At 57.4% G+C, this 18,990-nt stretch overlaps 1 protein-coding gene across 2 annotated transcripts in view; it reads right to left on the bottom strand.

Moving 5' to 3' along the window:
- Nucleotides 1–746: 746 nt before the first annotated feature.
- The window catches only part of SREBF2 (sterol regulatory element binding transcription factor 2), a 59,751-nt gene continuing 41,507 nt past the window's right edge, over nt 747–18,990 (bottom strand). For both annotated transcript variants that reach the window (XM_032882872.1, XM_032882871.1), the window contains exons 12-19: nt 13,257–13,425; nt 11,847–11,964; nt 10,968–11,077; nt 9,473–9,605; nt 6,881–7,049; nt 4,551–4,736; nt 2,811–2,922; nt 747–2,473 (exon numbers count right to left, since the gene is read on the bottom strand). In XM_032882872.1, the coding sequence (XP_032738763.1) occupies nt 2,253–2,473; nt 2,811–2,922; nt 4,551–4,736; nt 6,881–7,049; nt 9,473–9,605; nt 10,968–11,077; nt 11,847–11,964; nt 13,257–13,425 (1,218 nt within the window). In that variant the 3' untranslated portion in view covers nt 747–2,252. The remainder of the gene's footprint in view (nt 2,474–2,810; nt 2,923–4,550; nt 4,737–6,880; nt 7,050–9,472; nt 9,606–10,967; nt 11,078–11,846; nt 11,965–13,256; nt 13,426–18,990) is intronic.

The raw sequence follows: 18,990 nt of genomic DNA on the forward strand, positions 1-18,990 counted from the left end.
TGTGGCCTGCTGTGACTGCCCTTCAAAGAGGGGAGTGGCTCATTTCTCAGCCGGGCCAGGTCACAGACCTGGGCTTGTCCCCCAGATCACTTCGGACTCCTCCCCTTCCTGCCCACCGCTCCCAGTGGTCTTGCCCCTCCGCAGGTGCACAGGGCACTTAACTGTAAACTGGTACCTATTCTATCACTGAAACTGACCAACAGGTCTATGGGGACTTTGTCAAAGGAGGGGACTGTCATCCCTGTCGCGCACACATGGAAGTGGAGGTGAGGTTCTGCCCCAGGTGACCGAGCTGGGAAGTACGGGAGGGAGCTGGACTTGGATGGCAAGTCCATCCGGCGGGCCGGGAAGAGGAAAGCAAATGGCAGCACCCCCAGAAGGTGAGAGATGTATCCTTGAGGGGTGAACACATACGGGCTTAGCACCCCAATTCCAAAGCCACTGCTGCTGTGAGCAGCCAGCTGTGCCCTGGCCATAGGGACCTCTGCCTCCAGCAGTACCTCCAGCCACCCTTGTACCCCAGGCTCTGTCCTGGCCCCAGGAGCATGTACCAGGGAGCGGGCATCAGAAGGAAGGGGCTGGTGTGTGGGGGGGGCGAGGAAGGTCCTTCCGACTGGAACCTTCCAGGGGCCTCTCAGCAGAGAGGGAGAGGCTGTCCTCAGCCCCTGACCCACCAGAAGCCAAGCCACGCAGTCGCCTGGCTTGTCATCACAGCGGTCACACCACAGACCCTCACACACCTCCTGCTGGGTGGTACCAATCTGTGTTTATTGAATAACCTACATCCAGGACACAGTGAATGACTTCATATCAAGGAAACCACAGGTGTATCCCCTTTTCTGTGAAAAACACCCCCTCCCACCCCTAGACAATAATAAGAAAAGGCACGGTATATACACATGACACAAGGGCTGGCTCACCTGGGGGTCGGGGCAGGGGGCAGGGGCCACAAATCAGAGTGTGTGTGGGCAGCAGAGACAGAAAGGGGGTAGGTTCCAAGCTGAGCCATTCCAGCCTGCACTTGGGAGTCAGGGGGAGCCCCTACTGGTGCCCCCCAGCCCAGGCGGGGAGCGAGGGATGGCAGCCCCTCTCGGCCTTGCAGCAGACTCTGGGGTCTCAGGCAGTCCTTGGATCCTGGGAGAAACGGCCTCAGGGGAGGCACCAAGCCAGGGGGATCCAGAAAAGGGAGCACTTTTCCTCCCAGGGCCCCTGTCAAGGCAGGGGACATTAGTCCTAGTGTCCTCCCCAGAAAGGGATGGGGAGGGGTTGGGGGCTGGTCCCTGCCACCCCGGCTTATTTTCAGGTCAAGAGTTAGGGATAAAAATAGACAGTGGAGGTAGGAGTTGGGGTGGGCGGGAATTGAGAGCTCACACTGGAGGCCCCCGGTCCTCAGGCCCGATGGGTAGCTTCATCTCTTCCAGCCCCCTGGGCCTACCCTGAACTTGGGCTGGCATCCCAGGGGGTGTGGGAGCGGGAAGGAACAGGACAATTAAATAAGATACCATTTATTTTTTAGAAAATTAAAAAATAATGCCGACATTATTTCATCCAACCCCAGGCCTGCCCCCTGCCTCCCACTTGCCTCCCCAGGGCCGAGCTCCCCTCCTTCCCTGGCTGTCCTGTGTAATAAAGAGAAAACAATGAACTGGCTTTGTCAGGCACAGGGGAGGGGACACAGACTCAAGGAGAGAAATCAAGATGCCGCAGCAGCTCAGCCCCGAGTCACGGCAAACCCCAGCACGCGGATATAAAAACATCTGTATAAAAAGGAGGAAGGGGGCGAGCTGGGCCCAGTGCCAAGGGTGAAGCGCTCTGGTGCCCAGAGACCTATGTTCCCCACGGGGAAAGCCTGATAAAAAACAAGAAGCAGGAAAGGGGGATGTTCGGGGAGAGCAGAACTGGGGAGGGTGGAGGGCTGGAGGCGAAAGCCAAGCAGACTGGGAGCCCCCCACTGCTTTCAAGTCAGGGAGCTCCCCAGTTCCTGCCTGCCCTGGCTTTCCTCTCCCAGACCCATGGGCTCCTGGACCACGGGCCTCTCTCCGCAGCAGATTCTGGGGCTCGGCCCAGGGGCCTACCAGGTTGAGGTGGTCCAACGCCTCGGCAGGCGACAGCTCAGGAGACCAGGCTCACCCCACAGTTCCCAGAGGGAGCAGGGAGAGAGACAGCTAGACAGAGAGCAGGGAGAGAGACCCGAGAGACAGAGGGAGGAGGGCGAGGGGGGCAGGGGGGCTGCAGTGGGCGGAGCCCGGGGGTCAGGAGGCGGCAATGGCTGTGCCGCCCCCCAACTTGACAATCATTTGCTGGCAGTCGTTGCACGAACGCCGGTCACCCGCCTTCTCCAGGGTGCGGGCCGCCTCAGCCAGCAGCACCGCCCGCTGGCCCGGAGAGGACAGGAAGGACAGGGGAAGGTGGCGGCAGGCCAGCAGGATGGCGGTGGCCCGCTCTCGCTGGCCGGGCCAGGCGTCCACCTCTCCTGCGGGAACGAGACACGAGGAGGAAACCCTCACTAGGAGGCCTCCAGGACGCAGGGGCTGTTCCGAGGGCTTGCTGGGGCTCCTTTACTGAACCTCAGACCCCCCTGCCCCCCGCCCCGCCTATGAGGTGAGTTCTGGTGCCCTCCCTGGTTCACAATGACCCGCAGGGCACGCGGCTAGCACCCCGCCTAGAGTTCGCGGGTGGGGCTGAGATGTACCCCCCGAAGTGTGGCTCCAGGGCCCCCGCCCTCCCCTCCCTGCTCCTGAGGCACAGCAGCCCTACCGCGCTCGGGGCTCCTCCCCGGCCCAGAGCTGGGGTGCCCGCGGCCGACTCACCATGCTTGGTGCTCTGGGCTGTGCGCCGGCGCAGACTGTGCTCCAGCAGCTGGTGCGTGCGGGTGGGGCTGGCTCCCGCCATCAGGCGGACGGTGGCTTCATGCAGGAACACCTGGGGAGGGGCAGGGGACACGCCTGTTCCAACCCCAGCAGACACGTCTCCCGGCATCTCAGCGGCCACCCCACCATGGCCCTTCCCTGCTCTCCCCTTGGAAGCCACCTCTGTCCTCTGACCTCCAGGCCCAGTGGGCCACTGGGAGCAGCAGCAGGAGTGGGGAGCAGGGTGCAGGCTGGCGTGGGGCAGCGTGAGACTGAGCCCAGAAAGAGGCAAAGAACCGCTCCCCTCTCCTGGAAACAAGGAAGCCAAGAGGCCTGGGTGCAGCCTCGAGTCCTGCGGGGGTGGGGGTGGGGGGCTGCCTCCCGCTCGAGATCAGGCTGAGGTGAGGCAGCGGCAGCCGGGGTCCCATTTCCCTCAGTTTCTTCAAAATGAGAGGCCACAGGGGCGCCTGGGTGGCTCAGTGGTTTAAGCCTCTGCCTTCGGCTCAGGTCACGATCCCAGGGTCCTGGGATCGAGACCCACATCGGGCTCTCTGCTCTGCAGGGAGCCAGCTTCCTCCTCTCTCTCTCTGCCTGCCTCTCTGCCTACTTGTGATCTCGGTCTGTCAAATAAATAAATAAAATCTTAAAAAAAAAAAAAAAAAAGAGAGAGGCCACAAAGTGCCCCCCTTCTGTAAATTCGAGTCACTGGGGAATAGGAAGCAAGGCCTAGGCCTGTAATTCCTTAGGATCTCAAGGCTCCTTTATACTCCGTATCTTCATCGTGGGGATTGAGTGCCACCCAGGAAGGCCACGGGAGGCCACAGGGAGGGGGGGACCACTAAGGAGTGTCAGCAGTGTGGGGGGCAGGATGGAAATGGTGCTTCACGAGGAGGCCTTTGATGCCAGCCAGGCCCCGAGCAGACCACAGGGCCCCGAACCCTGGGGGCACGCGTCCTCTTTTCCCCGCTGGCGGGTGGGTCACCGGTGATAAACGTGTTTTGTCCACTGGCCATCCTGGCTCACCACACGCAGGAGTCACAGTGTGACCCATGAGGGCCCAGGGGAAGGCAGCCTGACTTTTTCGTGCCCTTCCCCCCTCATGGACACTTCTGGCCTTCTCACTTGAGTTTTTAGAAAGTAATTCAGGCAAAAACATGTTGAGTACATTACTCTAATTAGCAATAAAAATAAAACAAGAAAGTTATTTGGGTCCAATAAGCCCAGTTATACGACTGCCCTCGGAGACTCCTCAGATCCCGTGGCCATCAGCAAGGGGTCTTCCTTGCAGTCAGGCGGCAGAACCAAAGCCCCCAGGGGCTCCGAAAAAGAATTAAATGAAGTTCTAGGGAGATTCGGTCACTCTGACACCAGTGAGAAAAGCCAGAGTAGAGTTCTCTCCGTGTCCCCCAGCCATCCCAGGGCCAGGAGCTCCTCCCATCCTCACGTTGGGTGGGTGAGGGGCGCTCTGCGCCAGCCTCCGCCCGCGACCACCGGGCCGCTCACCGCCATGCCCGAGGACCGGGTGCCCAGCAGGGACTCACCTAACACAAAGCAAGAGCGGGGGGTCCCCGGCCCCAGGTCCGGCGCTTGACAGGTGAGCCGGCAGACCTCAGAGGACCAACTCCGCAACCCCACACTGGAGCCCCACCGGGGTCCAGGCCCCCCACCCCCACCCTCCCCTGCCGGGCACCCTGGCCTCACCTTGCGGTAGGCTGGGCGGAAGCCATGTGCCAGCCGGCGCAGGCTGCCCAGGTCCCGCTGGAAACCGGCCAGTTCAGCCCCCCACGCGTGGTATGTCTCGCCCAGGGCCTGGCTGGCTCCCGCCTGCTTCTGCCAGAGAGCCGTCCTCAGCGACAGCAGCAGGTCACAGGTCAGCAGCTGGACCACCTGTGGAGTGAGCCCCGAGGGAGGAGACAGGTGACGGGCAGCCGGGACAGCGATCCCCGCGTGGATCAGGCGGCTCCCCAGCCCCCCACTCAGTAGTGCCCAGAGGAGGGGAGGGTCCCAGAGGGGCAGCGGCCTGGAAGACACGCCACAGGGAACAAGAGAGCGGCTCAAGGGTGAGCTCGGGCTCCCGGCATCTGGCCCTCTCTGTGGCAGCAGGTGGGGAAGGGAGGCCCGGGCAGGGGCTAGCTTGTGTGTCAGGGACACACGTGGCAGGGGCAGGAATGAAACCCTGAGGTCTGACAGGGAGGCACAGGTACCTCCCACACCACAGGAGCCCCCCGCGGGTGGCCTGGCTGCTGAAACCCCCAGAAGGCGCCATGGCCCTGTCCCCCTGGGATGGAAGGGCCTGAAACGGAAGGATGGCCAGGAGATGGAGAAAGGGAAGGAGAGGCTCACATCAAGGCAGCCAAGGCTCAGCCCGGGTGGTCCCTGGGGCTGGGGACACAGGTGTGCAAGAAGGCAGAACCACGGAGCAGCTGAACGCCGGGGTTTAGACCCATAACCCTAAACCAACTGTGGTTCTGCCACCGACCAGCACACGACTGAACCTCTCAGCCTGTCTCCTCATCCTCGAAGTGGGCACCAAAGGCTGTTTGTGTTACATGAGAGCACTGTGTGTGTGTGTGCGTGTGTGTGTGTGTGTGTGGCCCGCGCCTGGCCTTGGGAGGCACTGTCAACGCCAGCCGCTGGTGCACGGACCCCACACGAGTGGGGGCCTCATGTACTGTCGTCTGCACGGCACCCATGAGGCCGGGCCGCCCACCTGGCTCCCATCAGCACAAGGGAGCGGTGACAGTGAGGAGACAGCCCAGTCCTTTCTGAGCGGGGTCACACGCAGTCCTCCGGTTCAGATGGACGCCCCAGGATGTTCCCCTTCTCGCCCCTTTGCCAGGGCACTGGACCCACCCTGGACCCTGCCTCATGCCTGCTCTGTGTCCTGACCCTTTGCCACAGTGTTTTCTGGCTGACGACAGCCTCCGGGGATACGGAGGCGGCCTTCCTCTTCAAACCGAACCTGACATTTCTAAGGCGTGAGCGTCGGGGGGAGCACCTGTGGACGGGGGAGCAGCCTGGGGCTGGATTCTGTCCTTTGAGAGATGCCAGGCTCCACGGCATCTCCTCCTTCTCTGCCCATTCTCCCAGAGAACTACCACCCGGGCACCCCAGCCCCAAGGGCGCCACAACCTCTCTCCTGTTCCCCAAACCCAGCTGAGACCATCTGGTTCTCTCACGACGACGAACTCCACCGGAGACCACAGAGAAGGGGCCCAAAGTGAGCGGTGGCTCCTCTGGGGGCTTTGCTCTTGGCCCTCTCTGCACCCTGCCCGTCCTGCAGGGCCGGCACGCTTCCTGGGCTTGCCTCAGTACTGGAGGCCACTGGCCAGCCGCTGGGGACCAAGCCTCAGTAAGGGTCTCAGAACCGAACGCTCCAGGCCACAGCTCACCACCCCCTTCGTGCAGTGGAAACAAGGCTCCTGAGGGAGCAGATGACGCTTCACTTCTCATTGTGGGCCCCCCTCCTTTCCCCTCCCCTCCCCTCCAGTGGGACGGACAATCCCACAGGGACAGCGGGGGCCCTGGGAGGGGGCACGGGCAGGCAGCGTCCCGAGGGCCAGGCAGGCCTCTGGGATGCACTGTGGAAACATTGCACGGGTACGGCCGGAACATGCAATGCAACTACAATGCACCGCAGCTGCCCGCTCGGAGGCGTGCGTGGGGCCGCGGAGGTGCCCGGGGCGGTCGGCGGGCCGGGGCCGTATGCGGGCGCGGGTGGGCGGCCCCTCGAAGTCTGGCCTGCGGCGGCCTGGGCACCCTGTGCAAGCTGCCCAGGGAAAGCGCAGAGCCCTGGCCAGCAGGGTCTGGGACTCAGGGAACCCAGCTGAAGTGCAGGCGGAGACACGCTTGCCTGAAGGCTGACAAGGGACCCCGACTGGGCCCAGAGGCGACGCCTGCGGGACAAGCACCTGCTGGCCTGGTTTGTCTTTCGGATGGCCCTATGGGCGTGTAAACCCAGGTGGGCCAGTGCATCCCTCCCCACCACAGCCGCCCACCTCCCTGAGGGGCCAGACAAACCCCCCACTCACGTGGTTGAGGGGGAGGTCGCCGGTGGCCCCGCTCACGTTGAGGCTGCTCCAGAGGTGGCCGCTGGCCCGCTCACAGTGGCAGAAGGCACTCTGCGGCCCATCCGCCTTCCCAGAGAGTGAGGTGTGCATGGCTCTGCAGGTGTGCAAGACGGCCTTCACCAGAGGGCTCCTGGGCACGGAAAGGAAGGGGAGGGGCGGGAGGTCAGTGGGCGGCACCCGGGCACCAGGAGGCGGGGCCTGAGCTGGCGACATGCAGGTATGTCCACTCCATATGCTGCCACAATGGCTCCAGATCCGAAAGGCCGGCCCTGAATGGGGGTGGAGGGGCTCCCCACCCCGACAGCATCTCCTCCATTCGGGATGGGGGCGGCAGAGCCCCAGGCCTGGCGACCCAGCCACGAGCAAGCCGAGCGGGCGCTCACTTTCTAGACGAGTCAGAGAGAACATGCACTGACCACGGAAGATGCAAGGACAGGCGGCAGATGTGCCAGGAAGGAAAGCCAAGCAGAGGAAGAAGGCAGCATCTCATGAGGGAGGGTGGTCAAGGATGTCCTCTCTGGGAAAGGAATATTTTAGCAGAGACCTGAGGAAACATAGGAGTGAGCTGTGTGGGTTTCTAGAGAGGATTCCAGGCGGAGAAGCAACACGTGCAAAGGCCATAAGTCTCCAATGCATGGGAAAATATCCAGGGGCCAGCATGACCGGAGGAAAGGAAACAGGGGGAGCAGAGAGAGGGCAGGTCCTTCTCAGCCAAGCCATGGCTCCGGGCCCCCACCTGCTTCTGATTGCTCCAGGAGGCAGGCACCCGGAGCCCACCTCCTTTTCCTTTCCTACTTCTGTGCCTCTGCTGACGTGGACGCAGGGGAGCGCCCCTTCTACCAACTTGTCTCCTGAGACTTAGTCCATCCACTGTGGCCCCTGGGCTGTCTTCTCCTGTCCTGCCCCCTCCCGGCCTCCTCTGACCACCCACGGGGTCAGGTCCTTTGTACCCACCTCTGGTCACCCTAACACCGGCCTGCGGTAGGCGGGCTTCCCTCCCTCTGGCCCAGAACCCCTCTGGGTGAAGAGACGTGCTGGCCACTTCCCAGAAGCCATGACTGGCCTGGTGAAGGCAGTCGCGCCAACTGCCCACAGAAGTGGCCATGCAGGCCTGGCCACTATCACCTGCTTGTGGCCGCAACTGGCTCTCTTGTTCCCTGCTGCCTCTCAGAGCCTAGAACACAGCTGCAACCAAGAGGGCCCTCAGTTGAGCATCTACTCAATAAACAATGGAACCAGGAAAGGGGGAGGGAGACCTGGGAACAGGGCGTGTGTGGGCGAGGAAAGAATCGGAGACCCAGGTTCACCCACCAGGAATGCCACTGAAGAGCACCTGATAAACCATCTGTGCCTCAGTTTCCTCATCTGTAAAGTGGCCATAATCCCATTTGCTGCCACCTGTGGCGGCATGATGTATTGACTCCATTATTTGCAGCTGCTCTCTGAGGGGCCATTCCCTCAGAAGCTGGGTGTTCAACTCTCTCGAGACACGTAACTTCTTTTCAGAGAGCAGATCGGGGAGGCTGGAGAGGCTGGGGCTGCAAGGGGGCCCCCGAGCATCATCAGCCATGAAGACGGACCCCAGAGGGACTGAATTCAGGAGTGTCTACTGAGGGTCTGAACGGATGCCAGGGCTCTGCTGCTTACACGAGGGGACCCCGGACGACTGACCTGCCATGTCCTCAGCCACCCTGGCTGGGAGAGCACACATGCAGGGCAGAGCGCAAGGCGGGTGCTGACTGGTCAGGGCGCTGGAAAAACAGGTTACCTGAATGGAATGGGGGTGTCAGACCTACCTCAGAGAACCTGCCTAGACCTACTTTCTCAGCTCCTTCCTGCTCTCCTGGTTCATGGTCTGCTTGACAGGAAATGTTCTAGCGTTGGCTCTGAGGACCAGACCTGATGGGGCTTTTCTGTCTTGGAGCATTTTACTACTTCTCTGGAGTTGCAGAAGATGTTAGGGACACGGAGTCAGCAACAGCAGAGTGTCACTTACTATGGGCCAAATGCCCCCCAAGAGGCAGGCGCTGAGTCCCCCAACAGGAAGGTCAAAAGCTCTCTGGTTACGCTCCTGCTACGGGCCCAGGGCTTTCTGAGTGACAGAGCTGACACAGGGCTAAGAGACGGCTGGAAGGAAACAATACCACACTAGCCCACGAGAGGATTCTAGAGCCCTCCCAAGCCCTGAGCCATCATCACACTGCCTGGCTTCACCAGCAGCTTCCGAAGATGCCAGCAGCCGCACTGCTCTCCCTGCAGCCTGTGGCTCCACGGGGGATGGGGGAGGTGGCGCCGGGAATCAGCAGACAGCCGCGGGGACAATACCGCACAGACTCGGTGCTTGCCTAGCTCGGTTTCTCCTCGCCGCCCTCTCCCCGCCTCTCGCTTTCTCTCCCCGTCTACCACGTAGTCCCCCGGCTGCCTGACCTGAGGTCACCCCAATGACCGCTCAGACCCGCTCGCTCCTGCTAACACGGAGAAGTGAGCCTGGCACGTGGGCCTCGGGGAGTGCCCCGGACAGAAGCAAGTAACCGGTCAAGGGGGCTTACGCACTCTGTCACTTCCAGGGCTTTGGGGACACGCTCTACTTCAGTAAAATGAGTGCGTACAGCCGCATCGTCTCCCTGGAGCCAGCTGATGGCCACCGTGATGGCGGACGTCCACCACCGACAGATGACATCTGGACCTAGAAGGGAACAGTACCAAACGTGACTCCAGCACCCACAGACCAACGGCGCTCAGCCCGGCTGCCTGCGCCTAGTTCCCGTGAGCACAAGCCATCGTTACCTTCTGGCTGTGGGCTGGGGACTTTTGGATTGTCCCCTTATACAATTCTGGTGGGACATGAGCCAGCACTATCTTCTGGAAACCTGTATGGCAACCTGTATCAAGTGCCTTAAAGATGTTCACTCCTATTAAGGTAGTAATCCCATTCTGGGCAACCTGTCACAAAAACACTGGCCCCAGAAAGAGGAAAAAAAAAAGAATAACAAAGGTGTGCACTGTAGTGTAATTTTTTAAAAAGATTTACTTATTTGAGAGTGAGAGCACGAGAGAGAGAGAGAGAGCAGGTGCTCGAGCAGAGAGCAGGGGCAGAGGGGGAATCTGAAGCAGACGCCTGCGGAGCGAGCTCAGCCCCTGCGATCATGACCTGAGCCGCAATCAAGAGTCGAACACTCAACCGGCTGAGCCACCTGGGTGCCCCATGTAGTACAGTTTTTAAGGAAAATGCTGGAAACAACCTGAATCTCCAACAGTCATGAAAAATGGGGCTTCCCAAAGGTTCGAAATAAAAGGCTCTTGTTAGAATCTTTAGTCTTTTCCTCTCAGAGACTCAAGTTTTCTCCGCTGCCGGTGGTCTCGCCATATGGGGTGGGAGTTGGAGGGGGGGTAGCGTAAGATAAAAGGCGCAAGAGCCTGTGCTTTTCTTAGGATAGTCCACAGGGTCAGGGGTCAGGGGTCGGGGCGGTTGCTTTTCTGGAATCTTTTCCTTCCCAGGGAGAATGGCCAGAAGAGAGTCTGGCAGCCCCCTCTCCCAGCAGCGTCAGAAACGCCTGCCATGCCACCATCCTGACAGCAGGCTAGGCACAGAAGCAAAGAATGTCCTGGCGCCAGCTCAGTCAGCGGGCTGCACTGGCTCGACCAATGGGCAGCTGCAGAGGACAGATGCCCGGATGAAAATCTCTACAGCAGAGAGTGTCAGACCCAAAAGCAGCCTTGGGGCCCCTGGGCATCCAAGAGTGAGCCACCATCAGCCCCCAGTCTGCGTGTTGGGGAAAGCTCCTGCCCCACTTAGCCGGGGCCCAGGGAAGATATCCCACTGCTTGTCATCCCACTTCCAGAATCAGGACTTCCTGTCCTCACAATGCCACCCAGCTGGGGGCACCTGTGAGCTGGGACTACGTGCAAGTCACAGACACACGCCTCAGATCCAGAGAAGATTCTCCAGCACACACTCGTAGCTGCCCCAGAGCCCTTGGGACCAACGGGCTGGGAAGGAGGGAATTTGGCAACACGAGGCCTGCAGAGCCGACATGCCGATGCTCACCAAGGGCTGACTTGAGCACGGAGCTGCTGGAGAAGGGCGGGGTCACAATCCCCACGGAGTCCACAAAAGAATTAAGTAATTTCAAGTACTCCAGAGCATTAGAAAATTCACTAGAAAGAAAAGAAACAGTCCCAGTGTACGTCAGAATGGACAGACGGCCCACCCTCATGCCTGGCTTCCAGGCTCCAGTTCCAAGACCCAGTGACCATTCTGGTCCCTTCTCCCTCATCGCGCCAGGCACACCCTGAGCCCGGCCCCCAACGCCGTTCCCAGTCTCACAGGCCTGCCTTCCTCACGTGTCCCTGGGCGGCTGATATCTAGCCATTCTCTTTCATTCCTTGTCCAGCATAAACCTGACTCCTCCCCTCAAGGCCTAGTTCACATGTCCTCTCCTCCCATCAGTCTGTTGATGTCATGGGGCAGAACTGGCCTCCCTTCCCCACTCAGGTACACTCCAGCTGGGACCTGGGCTTTGCAGGACAGTGACCTGGACACCTGTCTGCTCTGCAGGTCTTACTCTGAGGAGAAAAGACAGAGCCCCACTACTCTGTAGGAATAAGAAATTGCTTGGCACACGTCCCTCAGACGTCCGCCTTCTGCTCGGCCCTCCACATTCCAATCCTATGTCCCTGACAGGCCATCCCTCCCCACCCCAAAAAGCACAGCAACCTCGTCAAATCTCGGCACGCTCGGTCTGGGGGTAAAGGGTAAAGAGGGCAGGTCTGAACTCCCATGGGACTCTCGTGGGGCTGCCAGGTTTGGGAAATAAACACCAAGGAGTCACTTGACTGCCCGCAGACCCTACACTGGGTCTTGTTTCCTGCCAGGCATGTGGGCCTCGCGGATGCCCGAGGCAGGGGCCCGTCCTGGGGGCATTACCAGCACTCCTCGTCCTGGTCTCCAGCCTTCTTCTTGGCCTGAGGCTTCACCAGCGACTCCACAGCTCGCTCCAGCAGGTTCCTGCAGAACGCCTGGTGGACCTGGGCAATGGGGTCCGCTGAAGAAGAGGAGAAAGGCCAAAATGGTCAGAGGGTGTTCTCATAAGGCCATTCTGGCTTTTCTGAGAAAACAGAGGAAGGGGAGAGGAACCCCAGAAACAGCTCTCCTGTCTGAATAGGAATTGAACCCCCTTCTCCAGCAAAGCCCCAAAGCACCCTATTCGATAGCTGGAAGGTGGGGGGACGTGAGGTAGGGCAGTGCAGTGTCTCCCAGCAGTGCTAGCCTTCCATTCAAGGTTGGGGCGGCAAGCCTCAGCAGGAAACAGAAATGGGAAAGTGGACAGTCAGCAGAGGACAACAAAGTGGTGGCCACTGCCTTGACATGACACGCTCCTGTTTTCCAGAACTTTGTGGCCAATGATGGTCTGGCTGCACTGATTAAACAAGTGGCCTTGTACTGCTTGCAACAGCTGTCATGGCCAAGTTCCCAACTGGCAGGCCCGAAGCAGGGTGGCAACGGCCCCTTCCCTCCTGTCCCCTGCAGGGGTCGCTTGTCAGGGCTGCTACCTGACAAGGATGGGGAACACATTCTGGGCAATAGGGCCTAGAAACGAACGGAGTCCCCACGAGGTGAGAAAGCCTGTGGAAGTCTGCGGTGTAGACAAAGCAGACCGTGGGGATGGAGCTGAGATTCAGGATGACTTTAACTTTTATCCTTTCTTTTTGGTGTTGTGCACCATCGTTACACTGAGCCGTAAGTGATTATTTTTGAAAAAAAGATAGTGGAAGCTCATGCCTGGGCCATTTATCTGCAGAACACGCCCCACTCTTCCCATGCTCCCACTTTAGAGAGGGGAGAGCACGCAGGGAGCAGAAAGCCATTGGCCGCCCAAGTCTGAGAGTGGGACAAGTCACCTCCAATCACTGTCAGACACCAGGGACAGCAAGCCAGCATCTCCATGCCTGGGGCCCTGTTCCGGCCACCACTCTGAGCACCTGATGACCGCCTGTCGCCTACTGTTTTTCAACCACTCCGTATAGGACTGCTTTCCAGTGGGACTGGGGGGCTGGGGCCAGTGAACAGCAACTCCTCATCCTTTCTCCACTCATCCTTTGTGTCTCCAAAGCACCCAGAACAATGTGATGGAGTTAAGGGCCCCGGGCTCTGAATGTCAGAGAGAGGCGAGCTGCAAACCTAGCTCAGCGGCCAGCCAGGTTTGTGACGTCCCTGAGCTTTAGGGAGAACGAGATTGAGACCACCTGTGTCCCCGTGTGTTTGGAGCACAGTGCCCCTGAAGTCCTGGAGGCTCTCGTGGCTTTCTCCAATCCCTAGTGGCTGCCACTTTCTCACCTGGGTTCCTCTGAGCACAGTAGAGGCTCTCCTTGGCAGCCGACTTCACCGACCAGCTCCGCTCCATGAAAAACTTCTGGCCCAGGGGGTGACACAGCCATCTCAGCGAGTCGGGGACTGCGCTGCGCTCCGGGCCACACAGGCTCTGGGCTCTACTGAGGAAGTAGCTCTGCAGGAGGACAAGGACCAGGGGTGATTCCAGGGTGGCAGGATGCCAGCTGCAGCCACCACGGGCCCTTCAGAAAGCACCACTGTGGTGGAGGCAGGCTGGGGACTGATTAGCAGGGGGGCCGGGCCCCTCACCTCCATGGAAGTAAACGCCACCGGAACCAGGGCAAGTGGCTCTGGGGGAGCCAGCTCGACTTGGTGACCGGCAAGAGCGGGGGACAAGGTTTCAGGGCACATATGGTGCCCCCGCTGCACCCTGCCCTGCTCGGTTCACCTCACCCTCGTGCAATCTCCCTCTGGCCCTGCTGGCGTTCAACCTGCAGAGGTGAGGAGGGGAGGTTCGCAGAGGAGAGGTCACGGAGGTCTGCAGCTGCATGTCCACCCTCAGCCCTGTGAGGGACTCGCAGGGCCAAGCCAGGCACCCACCCCCTGCCGATCCTGGGACTTTTCCTGATCTGGCATTTTAATTACTTATCCTTAAGAATATTTTGAGGCAAAAGAGTGTTCTGCTTTGACTGGTTTTTCATCTCTTTAACCTCTGAGTATTAAGAGTAGAGAAAAGGCACACAGCAAGCAGCTAGGAACTGTTATTTTTGTCACCGTCAACGCTGGAAAGCACTGGAGCGACGGGGTAGCGCCCAGGTTCGTCCAAGGATCCATGCAGGCATGCGTGTCTACGGCTGCTGTCTTTCCCCCCAAAGCTGGCTTTGCAAGGGCTTTATCTAGTCCCCTAAAGAGACTGAGGCACCAGGCCTAGAGGATCCCCTGACACGAACACCAGCCTGTGAGCGAAGACTGGGAGAGACTCCGAGAGCCTCTCTGCGGGCCCTTCGAAGCCAGCGCCCTCGTCTCCCAGGCCGCTCCTCGCCTGCGGGGTCTCATCACTCCAGGCCTCCAGGAAGAGCTGCAGGCATGCTGTCCAGCTATGTTTTCAGAAATTCTGTCATTTACTGAGAGATGATATTTTTACTCTAAAATCCACGATTTCAAACCCGTAAGCCCACTCAGTGCGGGCTAATGTGAACGAGAAGCTGAGCCGAGAAGGATGGGAGGGAGGGAGAAGCACAAGACCCAGAGCTCAGGAAACCCAGAGGGGCCACTGGGACAGGCTCGCGGACTTAACCTTCACACTTCCGCCCCTGCCTCCACAATGAGGGCAGCGCCTCCCTGTCTGGTTCAGTCTGATGGTTCTGACCTTTACTGGGCTCTAAGCAGCCATCAGCTAATGTAACAGCTTCAGACGGCTTGAATGCCAGGGTCAGAAATAGCACCACCGAAGTGCTACTCGGGGAACACAGACCGAGATGACAGACTCTCATGGGGGCGGTGGGGGTGAATCCGGAGCGTGCTGCCTGAATCTGAGAGAAAATGGCCTGGCTGGCCCGGCCCAACTGCCCTACAGAGATCCCCCAACACGATCGCGGCACTTCCCCGGAGTTTCTAATCGCGGGGCCAGCAGCACTCATGACCTTCTCTCCTCTTGGCTGACCGCCATATTCGAGATGGGATACTGGAGAACAAATGCAGAGGAATCCCATGACCTTCACCTGACCCTCAACAAAGTGCTGCGGAATCTGAGCCTGTAACTGCAGTGGAGGAGCAGAAATGGGCCAAGAAGTTGGGCGTGGGGCGCTGGCAATCCCAAGGCATCTGAAGTCAGAGAAGCTTCTCACGGCTGCCTCATCAGCAAGGGAGCACAGTGCCACTCCAGGGGAAACTGAGAACGACTGGTCCCGGGGTGCCTGGGTGGCTCAGTCGGTTAAGTGTCTACCTTTGGCTCAGGTCATGATCCTGGGGTCCTGGGATCGAGCCCCACATCAGGCTCCCTGCTCAGCGGGGAGTCTGCTTCTCTCTCTCCCACTCCCCCTGCTCATGCGCTCCCACTCTCTCTCACAAATGAATAAATACAATCTTTTTAAAAACAAAATAACAATAAAAAACAACTGGTCCCTCAGAAAATCCCAAATATCAGCAAGAAAAGCAAAAACAAAGCCTCATTAGGCGGTTTTGCAAAAGGAACCCAAAGAATGACTTAGAAAATCATTAAGTTAGAATATATTTGTAAGCTTAATACTGCAGAAAAACCTCAGTTCTAAGACATCTCAGTGTGTGTGTGTGTCTCTGTGTGTGTGAGAGCTGGGGTTTAGCGGTTTGTATTAAGAAGACATATAAATCCTGGGGTACAATCATCCACAGTATAATTTCTAGGAGGCAAACTGAAAGAATGATGTCTGTTGCTCTTTTAATTTTCTTGGCATTATCACCCTACGATAATCTCCCTAAATTTTACAGACAGAATCCCCCCAGGCTGCGGTCTAAGAGCCGGATCCCCTCTAACTCATCTGCTAACTGCCAAACCGAGCGGCTGTGGCAGGAGACTCAGAACTGCTTAGATCCTGAGAGCCACCCTGCAGTTCCTGGCCAGGCCCAGTTCCACAGTGTCCCTCCCACACCAGGCTCACCCTAGAGTTCTCAAACTGTGTGCTGAGGTACCCCAAAGCACCCAGGGAACTTGGAGGGGCACCAAGGGAAGTTCACATTTCTGAAGTAAATACAGCCATGCCCAACACGAGTCAGACACTGCATAAACTACGAAGTGGCAGTTTGAAGTCTCGACGTGAGACTGCACGATCTCCCTTTGGATGTCACATCTTCACGAAGCTGAGTTTTAAGAGGCTATTGTAATAAAAAGCAAGCACTGGGGGCGCCTGGGTGGCTCAGTCGGTTAAGCATCTGCCTTCGGCTCAGATCATGATCCTAGAGTCCTGGGATCGAGCCCCACGTCGGGCTCCCTGCTCAGCGGGAGTCTGCTTCTCCCTCTACCTCTGTACTTTCTGCTCACTCACTTGCTTGCTCTAATAAATAAGTAAATAATCTCTGAATAAATAAATAAAAGGAAGCACTGCCTGAAAATCAGAAGTCGGTGGTGGTATTACTCTGATTTCAAAGTCTGAGAAGGTATGTGACACCCAACAGGTCCATGTACCCCAGTGATCAGTAATAACAGTTATCAAGATAGTTATCAAGTATCAATAATAAGTTATCAATAATAGTTATCAAGAAAAAAAATACTATTTCTTCTTTCAACTTTGTGTCTATTTCTTCAATAACTACTAAACTATTAAGACATAAATGTGTATTAAGATGTCTGTACCTAACTAATAAACAGAACTGCTAGGTATTTCTTTTAGCCCAGGGCAACCATGAAAAAATTAGGGAGACTCAAAGGGTGCCGTGAAGTGAGAAAGATTGGAAATCTCTAGTCTAAATCATTTTCAGAGGCCAGCCCTCTGCTTGCTCTCAAAGCCCGACTCATTTGCTAGCTAAATATATTCGACTGGGGCGCCTGGGTGGCTCAGTGGGTTAAGCCTCTGCCTTCGGCTTGGGTCACGGTCTCATGGTCCTGGGATGGAGTCCCGCTTTGGGCTCTCTGCCAGCGGGGAGACTGCTTCCCCCGCCCCCTTCAGGGAAGGACTGTCTGGGTCTCTGAGTCTGGCCCCTCTCAAGAGACGCCAATCCATGAAAGGGGTGGCTCCTTTCCTAGAAATCAGTTCCTCTCCTGTGCTCAGCCTTACTGAAACCCCAACTCTGGCCATACTGATGGGGTTCCAGATATTAATGCCCTCGGAGCACACACCACAACTTCTAGAGATTTCACCTCAGGAGAGACTTGGACAAGCAGGTGAGGACAGCATGAGGGGACACGGCCCGCAGCACCGTAACTGCAAATATGGGAAGCAACCGGATGCCCCCCAGCAACCATGCTGTGGTGCCAGGAGCCTCCGTGGAGTAAGGAGCCTGCAAAGATAAAGGCCCAAGACTCACAGGTTGGAAAAAAGCAAGTGGCAGAACAGGGAAAGCAGACTCACCACCGCGCAGGAACCCCGATGTGGGACTCGATCCCAGGATCCTGGGATCATGACCTGAGCCAAAGGCAGCGGCTTAACCGACTGAGACACCCAGGTGTCCCAAGGACAGTCATTTTAATAACAGAGTCTGGGGGCAGGGAGATTTGCATATGGAAAAATAAAGTAGATCTTACATCTCCACCTCACACACAAAAGTCAATTCCAGGTGGATTTGGGCTTGGGTCTGGAAATAAGAAATACAGTAGAGCATCTTCACGACTGAGACAGGGCAAAGAGTCACTGCACAGGATGTAAAGTCACTAACTGTAATGGAAAAGACTAATCGTCTAATTTCGTGAATATTAAGAACTTGTGCTCATCAACTGACACCAGGGAGAGAGATACTAGGTGGCTAGGTGGGGCCCCTGTGCGGCTCAGTCAGCTGAGGGTCTGACTCTTGGCTCTGTCTCCGGTCATGAGACTGAGCTCAGTCCGTGCTCAGCATGGAGTCCGCTTGAGATTCTCTCCCCGGCCCCCACTCCATATACACTCTCTTTCGAAAAGAAATAAATAGGGGCGCCTGGGTGGCTCAGTGGGTTAAGCATCTGACTCTTGGTTTTGGCTGAGGTCATGATCTCAGCATGGAGTCTGCTTGAGATTCTCTCTCCCCCTCTGCCCTTCCTGCTGCTTGTGCTCCCTCTCTCTCAAATAAATAAGTCTTAAAATAAATAAATCTTTAAAAGAGAGAGACCGGGCAAGCCACAGAAGGAGATACATGCAAAGAGGATATCCAACAAAGGATCAAAGTTAGAATAAAGAAGTTCAATCAGTAAAAAGAAAGAAAGGGGCGCCTGGGTGGCTCAGTGGGTTAAAGCCTCTGCCTTTGGCTCAGGTCATGATCCCAGCGTCCTGGGATCGAGCCCCACATCAGGCTCTCTGCTCGGCAGGGAGTCTGCTTCCCTTCCTCTCTCTTTGCCTGCCTCTCTGCCTACTTGTGATCTCTGTCTGTCAAATAAATAAATAAAACCTTTAAAAAAAAATAATAATAAGATTGCTGGGCGCCTGGGTGGCTTAGTGGGTTAAGCCTTTGCCTTTGGCTCAGGTCATGATCCCAGAGTCCTGGGATTGAGCCCCGCATCAGGCTCTCTGCTCAGCAGGGAGCCTGCTTCCCCTTCTCTGCCTGCCTCTCTGCCTACTTGTGATCTCTGTCAAATAAATAAATAAAATCTTCAAAAAAAAAAAAAAAGACAGACATTGCAAATAAACAGGTATAAGACTTGAACGTGGTTTTCACAAAAGAGATTATCCAAATGGCCAACGAAAAGGTATCAACCTTGTTAATTCCCTAGAAATTACAAATGAGAACTGAGATACCAGAGATATCAGAAGGGCCACGAATGATGGGATCATGTGTTTGGTGAGGAGGTGGGACCGGAACTTTCTTTCCTACACTGCTAATGGAGCGGAAAGTGGTGCAGCTGCTCGGGGAAAAGTGCTGGGCACGGTCTACTAAAGCTGAACACCGTTGGCGCCGCTGACTGGCAGCACCGACCCTACAAATGGAATCACACACTCACCACGGGACGGACAGCTACGTTCACAGCAGCACTGTTCATGAGAACACGAACAGGAAACTCAAAAGTCCATCTCTAGGTCTCGCCATAGGATGGACGATCTCACTGTGTGCAGCAACACAAACCAATCTTATACACAACCCT

This window comes from Lontra canadensis, unplaced genomic scaffold (genome assembly GCF_010015895.1).
Source record: "Lontra canadensis isolate GAN:19392208 unplaced genomic scaffold, GSC_riverotter_1.0 scaffold84, whole genome shotgun sequence".
NCBI classification, from domain to species: Eukaryota; Metazoa; Chordata; class Mammalia; order Carnivora; family Mustelidae; genus Lontra; species Lontra canadensis.